Here is a 9,039-nt window from a genome sequence, read left to right on the forward strand (position 1 = left end):
AGTCTTCCTCTATGACAGTAACTTGAAATACTTCGATCGACAACTTAACTTTGTCACAAGAGTGAAGGTATAAGGGTGATGAGGGGGTGAAAATGTTATTAGATGACTAAGACATTTCATAATTGAAGTAAACCATGCGTAAATGAGGCTTGACTATTTTTCAAGTTTTATGATTACTGCATGTCCTTCCACCACACTCTCAGCTGCAAAATTCGGTTTCTCTAATTATTATTTAAATATACGTAAGCAGATGTACTATATAAAGTGATTGTGTTAAAAACATAATTGTTTAGCAAATGGCAGTTATAATATTGTAAAATGGGTCATCCGCAAGTGATGTCATGCCTTGAGGGGAAGACGGGCTCATGAAATTGTGACAAGGGGAAGAGAGAGGGTGATAAGAAGTGACATCATGCAGTTATTATAACAATATGTTTATAAAAATGACATATGACATGAGGAGGAGTAAGATGAAGTTGACACTTTGTGACAAAGGGGGCAGGGGTCGAAGTAGTCCTATATATCCTATATTTTCAAAAAAAACATCAAAATCGTCCTATATTTTTCGAAAATGCCTTATAATTCCTATATTTCCATTTTTTACCCTATATATCTTTTAAAAAGAACAGTAAATAAACTTTCTAACATCGGATTTTTCGCTAAAAGTACGTGCCCAAACGAATTTCAAATTAAAAATCTCAACTGACTAAATTCTACAACAGGCACCTTCTCTCATTAGCTACAGCAATGTGATGTCAATGTATAGTGGGCGGAGTTTCGAGAACTAAGGCTGAAGTTGGTTTTAGAATTTTGCTTTTGGGGGGGCAACAGCCGTTTGTTTTGTTTTCCAACAAGGTTTTCGTTGGTATATTTTTGTGTTCAGTGCATTTTCTGATCGGAATGTTCTAATTTTCTTTTTGCAATCTTCTCTTTTTGTGGAATTTTGGGATCGTGGCATGTTAGTTCCTTATGATGTCAAAATGTAGTTTGTTGTAATAAGTGGAATTATAATGGTGAAATCGCATCGCTTAACAAAATTTCCAGTGGAGTTGTTGAACCAGGAGGACACTAATTCTACAAATTTTGGTGCATGGTGCATAAAGGAAAAGATGATTTTACCGCTTTTTGCCATTTTTGCAACTGTTCAGTGCCCATAAGCAATTGTGGATTTTTGCAATTGAGGCAGCATGCTAAAACATTCAAGCATAAAGAAAACTTTGAAAAACGTCTGAAGGATCCTTCTCAAGCTCTGTTTGTTCTTAATACAAGTGGTAAAGGGTTCAGTTTAGATATAAAATCAAAGAACACAATTAGTACTTGGGTTCATAAATGAGGAAGAAAAAATAAAAATTATTTTGGTTCAAATTTTGTTTAGTTATTTAGTCTATAAAGTACACTGTTTCTTCAAAAATTATTCTTTCAACTACAGGAAAGTCATTTCAGATGTAAGGTATAATTTTGTTTGAGATTTTTTTTTTTAAACAAAATCATTGATAAAAATAACTAAATAATATATGATATGTATTATTTCTTTTTTCATGGCAAAATTATTCATATAATGTGTCCTATATTTGTCCTATATTTTTTGTGGAAAATGTCCTATATGTGACAAGTCGGTCACTTCTACCCCTGGGGTAGGGGTAAAAGATGTTGAAAAAAAATTGCGACAACATTTAAGGACAGCCCATTAGTATGTACTCCTTCAAAATCTCATTTTACTCCTTCAAAACTCCTTTATTTAATTTCTGAAATTGAGTACGAACCCTGAAGTTGTTTCAATGCTTATAGCCATGAAGACCCGCTATATGTATAGGGGGTATGTGCTTAGTAAAGCTGTAAGCTTGAATGCCCTATGTATTGGTTCTTAAACTCGTTACTTGGCTTTTGTTGGATGTCTTTTTAGCCATAAGCTCATTTCTTTTGCATTGAAAAAGGCCTTCCTTGTAAAGCCAAAACACATGTGTGCAGTAATTTTGGAGGTAGCCCCTGGTGTAAGGTGCTGTTGATCTTTTTGACATTGTAAACTTTTTGATCCTTGCATAACAGCACCTGTAATTTGCTGAAATGTACATTTTTGAAGGATCTTGTGCAGCCTCTTCAAAAATATACATACTAGCGCTTTTGTGTGTTTTTATGTATGCAATAGTAAACTTGCAAACAGGACTGCAGAACTTGCAGCCTGTGACTTGTCAATTTGTGGCCCAGCAAGTATTTGAAGGAAATAAAAAATGTAACTTAAAAATAAGAAGAGTGCAATTTAAAAAGTGATTTTATAATTACAATATATTTCTAAATATATCCTTAACTGGTTTGCCCTGTTGATTCAAATTTAGTAATTAGGCACTTGAATGTTCTTTCTTTTTTTCCTGTTTCTATATTACTTTGTCTCCAAAGTTATGCATCCATTGTTACTTAGATGCTTCAAAGAATCAAAAATTTTCTGTGTCAATTATGACTTGCAACTCTATTACATGACACAGGGGAAACTGTCCAAGCTCTAAAGGAAGAGAAGTACAATGCATTTAAAACAGTTTATTTTAATTATGTGCTTTGGTTGTCATTGGTGACCATTGTCCCAGAATTTTCAGATTCTACCTCGTATGATTACTTTTATAAATAAGTTTTAACTTTAACCCTCTGGCGGTCCTGGGTCGTGAGTAAGATATGTGAAATTCTTTTCCATGAAAATTTGTTTTGGAGTAACTTGCCATCAAGTGCCCTACCTTCTATCAATGCCTAGCTCCGCCCTGCGCATCTGATCATTTGACAACGAACATTTAGCATCAGAAAAATAAGTGTAAAATGCTTTTGAAACATTCTCACTAGGGTGTGATAAGACGTTCAAAACCATCAATGAGTTAATATGCAAAACTCACCTATAGTTTAAGAATTTTAAAACTCACTTGCTTTATGGCATGTGTAATAATCAATTGAAGATGGTTATAAGAGGCAATCAAACAGATCACCAAAGGTAGCTGTTATAGTCAGGGCTCAATTTCTAACAAAATAAGTGTTCTAATTCTAAGCAAATATAATTACAAATTTGAAACTTGCGTTGTGTTATCACGATTTAAAACAAGCTCAGCAAGGTGAGGGAATCCATTAAACATTTATTTTCTTTTATCCATTGATTACAAAAAAAAAAAAAAGACAAAGAGGACTCAACGCTACACAAATTTTACAAAGGGGGCAATAATTTAGGATTCAATCAAAGGCAGTTCAGTTTTTCAGGCAGTTCATTTTTCTTAATATTATAATTGGCAAATCTCATGCCTTTTGAGGAAGGTTCCGGTTGTGTAAGGAGGTAACATAGGTTGATACACCAGGACACTTTCCTGTGTCACATTCCACTCTATGGCCATTCAAGCTCCCAGCGTTCCACTCTGCAATCAGACTGCATCTGGATAATTATCTTGCAAGGGGGCTTTTCAGATTCTTGTTCAACCCTATCATGCTTTATATTTCCTAGCTTGTTGCATATTTTTTTCTCTTGGCTAGGACACTTATCCTTTTCTAGCCTTCTTGGGATTTTTATACCACTCCCCACATGGCATTTCTCTCCTTTTCTTCCAGCCTTTATCCGCCTTGTTGTTTCTCCTCTTTTTTCTGTTGCCAAACCACAAAAGAAACCCCTTCTCAAAAATATCGCCCCCAGACCAACCAGTGCAGAGTTGAGTTGAAGAGAGTGGATGGGGAAAGATATGTTAGAATTTGATATCAGTAAATCCCACAAGTTGTATAGCAAAATATAATTGAGGAACAATTTCCTACAGCACAAAATAATTAAAGTTTTAAAAGAGGTCAAATTATACTCTAATATCTAAATTTTCAAATGATTCAGTGTTATAGCTAACTGTAACTGTCAATTCACTGTTTACCTATAGTTGCTGCCTTAAGACATACCAACATAAGTGCAAAAGCTTTATAGACTTCAGAACTTATTTTAATGCCTACGTGGCCTGAATTCAGTCAAAAATATAAAAATTTACACGATATAAAAAAGGAAGTGCGGGAGCTAAGCTCCCATGCAAATTTAACTCTGATCAGCAGAAAGTTAATAAATAACAAAATCAAATGGTCACCAAAGGTTCTTCTATCATTAGGCATAGTCATACAAAAAGACGAATCAACTGGATCATCAAAAGTGGTTTGTTACACATATATCATTAAAAGTCTGTAAGATTTTAGCTCTTATTGATAAAGTACACAATTGTAACTATTAGGCATAAATATATCAGAATTTCAATTTATAAAACTATAGGAAAAAAATTTCACTTTACATGCATGTCGTGGTCAATAAGATAACTTTCAAAATATCATAAAACATTTTATGAAAAAAAGCATAGGATTTTCACCCTATTTCCATTCTATGTTGTATATCGACTTATTAAACATTAAATGGGGTTCAAACAAGCCAATTTTTAGATTTTTAAACAATGGACTTTTGAGGATCTCATTTCAAAGATGGTTAATTTTTGAACATTTTTAAATTCCAAGATTGTATGCACCTAAGGATTAAAATAAAATATAATATGAAGCTGTCATATAAAGACTTAGACTGCCATCTCCGTTTAGTAAAAAAACTTTTTTTTTCACAGGGAAAAGAAATCATGAAATCAGTTAGAATGCAGTTTTTTCGCCACGAAGTTATTCTTTTCCTTTTTCGATAAACCCAACTAAATTTTCAAAAACGATGTCCAGATGACATATGGATCCATATTTATTTTTAGAAAAAGAATTATTTTAATAGGTGAAATACTTGTGATGTAATGTCCATTTTGAATCCAGTGATTTGCTGGTTTATTTTACGAAATGGCCGATTTTGTGCAGAGTTTGAGTAGGCTGTAACTGATTTTTTCCCCTTGCAAAACCCTTTGAGATATTTCATATGCTCCTTGGTTGTAACTAGGGTAATGTATAATAAAAAAATCTGTGATGGTTTTATGATACTTTTCATAATTTCCTGCCTGATTTGAAATGGAATGACTCTGACCTGTAACTTTAATGTATGAACTATACATTTTTATTCTCAAATTTGTAATTTTCATAACAGCTGAGCAGTCAGGGGCGTAGCTAAGGGGGGGGTTTTGGGGACAAAACCCCCCCCCCCCCCGAAAAGTTAGTCTCAAAAAAAAAAAAAGAGAAAAAGAAGAGAGAAGAGAAAGAAAAAAAAAGAAGAAAAGGGAAAAATTCCAAGCGATTATACATATATATATATATATATATATATATATATATATATATATATATATATATATTAGTATATATATAAATATATTAGTATATATATATATATATATATGTATATATATATATATATATATATATATATATATATATATATATATATATATATATATATATATATAAATAAATATATTAGTATATATATATGTATATGTATATATATATATATATATATATATATATATATATATATATATATAAATAAATATATTAGTATATATATATGTATATGTATATATATATATATATATATATATATATATATATATATATAAGAAGTAACCCCCCCCCGAAAGTCGGGTCTAGCTACGCCACTGTGAGCAGTTAATTTGACACTTTGAGTTAAGCGGAAGTGTCCTAAGCAAAGACCAGTTCGTTAATTTAATCTTGTTCGTGGCCCTTCATGAGCTAATCAGCTATGTCAATGGCCCTTGTTCCAAAAGGGTTTTGTAGGTCTATTGTAATAGGTGTTTATGATTTTGCATCAATTCTTAAATCACCTTGAGCTAAGTAGTACTTTATAATTTTGTCTTTTTTTTTTCTTTCCATTTCTTTAGGATTCATCACAGGATCAACAGCCATCCAATGCAGAAGTTTCTCCATCCATGGAACAATCTTCAACTGGGACGAGTATTCTATCGAAATTGCTGACTGGGGAAAATAATCTACAAGTAAGTAAGGCAGTCAGTACTTATGTAAACAAATGATTTTTCTATGCATGTTTTTTTTATTGGTATACTCATATAACATTTAAAAATCCTTGAAAACTCGGAGAATTTAAATATTTTTAACTGTGGATTTTTTATTTTACTGTTAGAATATTTTCTGGTCTGTTTTTCTTTTCAAAATTTCTTAGGATAATGGTTAATTCGTTATCTTAACTTTTTCACATTTCTAATTCTCAATTTCATCTGCACTTATTTAATTTCTTTAAATTTTTTTTTTTTTGGAAACTCACTGTTATTCAAGATAAAGGTTTACAATGGGTTTTCATAAAAAACACCTCTTTTCCAGCAACTGCCTCATGGAAGAGAAAACTGCATAAAATATTCCAAGGCAGATTAATATAATTCAAGTTTGATGCTATCATGATTTGTTATTCAACAGATGATCTGCATTTAGTTATGAGCTATGGGTACATATTTAATTTTTGTAACATTATTTATGAAATCTTATCCACTGCCTTAGGATCATATTGTATAATTAATATTTTTCTGCAGTAAAAAGTAACTTTTTATTGATTTAGCAAAATTGTATTTGGTTAATGCAGTTCATTGCCAAAAAAATTAAGCAGTTAGTATTGATAAAATTTAGAAACATATTCTTAATTAAGAGAATTTTGAAATTTTTAAGATTTAGATTAAAGCTAAAGTTAGTTTGTGCAAAATAGAAGAGTTTTTAGCTAAACCTTTAAAATAAAAAAGTTCGGGTTTAATTTTTTTTTTAATGGGACTCTCTCGGGAGGTTTTATTCTTATAAGTAAGGTATTTATTTATCTGTTACCCGATTAAGCGGGCAGACTGTACTTGCATTGTTTTATTATTTTGATTATTGCATATACATTTTTTTTAAACTCAGAATTTCAGCATCTTTTTAATTAATTGTACTGTGTTTCCTTTATTTAAGAAGCATATTGCTGAGATCTACAGTTTTGATGAAGATTTGCGACATGAAACAGACTGCATTTTATCACTTATCCAAGATAAGGTAAATACATTTCCAGGGACAGTGTCATAAAAGTTAATCTTTCAAATGTTGAAACTTAGAACTCCCAATTACATCAGATAATCAAGGTTGAACCTCATTTAAAAGAGGTGATGTTCCTAAATGACAATGCAAGAATTTTTTTACCCAAAATAATTCGGCTGAAAGGTTGTAATCGTTGTTTATATTCCTTGTAAATCCTGCACAGGGTGGCGACAGATCAGAGAAATCAGGGAGATCAGGGAAAAGTCAGGGAACTTTATTAATCAGGGAAAAATCAGAGAAATATCAGGGAATTTTGAAAAAATAACAAAAAATCAGGGAAAATTGATTTTATGAAGGAAAAAAAAATGTTTTTTTTTTTGCTTTACAAAATTAAATACTCTAATTCCCTACGCATTTTCCGCCAATTATCTGTTCGAAAAAAGTAAAATTAATGAGGTGCGATTATACACTGCCCCATATTTGTGCATCTTTTTTCCTCAACGTCAAAGTATTGAATCTTACTTATTAACCACAGGATGAACTTATTAAGATTGCTTCTGTGTCTGTTAGGTTGTTTATTTTACCTAGCTTGAAATTTCTTTTTTACGCTTTCAATGCTACGTAAAATAAACAACCATACAGGCAAAGAGGAAGCCTTCATTAATGCCTTAGCTCCGTTGCCTTTATCCCACTGTCTCGAAGTAATTAGCGTACTGTGATCACGATTTCAAGAAGAAATCTTTGGTTTTTAAATTAATACTATAAAAACTTAAAAGTTATTACTTCTTTGGGTTTTTAATTTAATTGCTAAAATAGAAGTTTCAATTAAAAGAACTTTGTTTTTTGCCATTATGCTATTTGTTGTCACCCCATATTATAAAGGTTTTCTTTTCTTCAGACTTAAGTATTTTTTAAATTTTATAACCAAGTTGTATTCTTTTATATATTTTGATATTAACTAATTGCTTTTTTTTTCTTGCATTCAAAGTTGTTTGTTACAAAAGCAATCTAAGATTTTTTTCGTTACATACTGAAATCATTTGAAATAGAGTTAACTTGTGAACTTAAGTAAATATTTTTATTTTTTTATTGTTAAAATGCTGTATTCATTCATTAAAACCTATATTTAAGATTAGAGAAAAGCTCCTTATGAATGGATGTCAAATGGTTTCATCTGTTTTGCATAAATATGTCAATCAGTTAGACAAGAATAACTACATTACTTCTATTCTTTCACTATTGTTATTCTTGCAACAATTATTATACTGTTTGAAAACTTAGTTCAAAATAATTTCAATTACTTTTTAGTTCTATCCTAAATACATATATGTTTTTAAGAGTAATTTTAATAGTTTCTTAAATTTCTTATGCTAAGTAGTTTCTGGAAGTGAAGTTTTTTTTTATTTTTAATTTTCTATAATCTTTCCATGTATAAAAATTTAATATACTGTTTTGTTGGTTTTTCCTTCCTTCCAAAAAAATTGTCTTGTTTTTTTGTTTTTTTTTTTTTAAAACCATTTTATTAAAAAAGTAGCATCTTTTTAAAATATATCTTTAGTTCAACAACTTTACACAACTTAAAACGTTTAAAATACTGCATTTAATACAAACATACAATGGATTTCAAGTAGAGCAAAGAAAGAAAACCATTATCATTGGTAACGTAAATCAGGGAAATTTGGTGAACTTAATCAGGGAAAAGTCAGGGAACTTTTTTTCACAGTTCCTGTCGCCACCCTGCTGCAGTTAGTTAGTGAGTGGATCGTGGTGCTTTGGCCTGAGGTGCATACTTTGAGTAAAGTCTTCATTTAGACCCACAGCATTGTTTGGTACCTCTTCATTCGAACATATATCATTGATTTATAATTATTAATAAAATATTTTATTTTGATGATTTATTCCTAATTAGTATACATATTTGCGATTACATTTATTTTATCTATGTCATCCTTTTAAAACGAATCAGGTGCCATAATAAACTTTCGTGAAACGTTTGCTTTATGTTTCGTATCACAACTTTTAAACTAGTCTTATGTATGTAAAAATTTTTTACTATATGTTTGTTTCAATAAAATGTTGAAATTATCTTTTTGTTTACTAATT

General features: G+C 30.6%; 1 protein-coding gene across 1 annotated transcript in view; it reads left to right on the forward strand.

Moving 5' to 3' along the window:
• LOC129223325 (uncharacterized) overlaps positions 1–9,039 on the forward strand; it is a 74,627-nt gene that overhangs the window by 37,658 nt on the left and 27,930 nt on the right. The window contains exons 14-15 of the mRNA XM_054857892.1: positions 5,805–5,918; positions 6,874–6,954. Coding sequence (XP_054713867.1) covers positions 5,805–5,918; positions 6,874–6,954 — 195 coding nt within the window. The remainder of the gene's footprint in view (positions 1–5,804; positions 5,919–6,873; positions 6,955–9,039) is intronic.

This window comes from Uloborus diversus, chromosome 5, assembly GCF_026930045.1.
Source record: "Uloborus diversus isolate 005 chromosome 5, Udiv.v.3.1, whole genome shotgun sequence".
Taxonomy (NCBI): Eukaryota; Metazoa; Arthropoda; class Arachnida; order Araneae; family Uloboridae; genus Uloborus; species Uloborus diversus.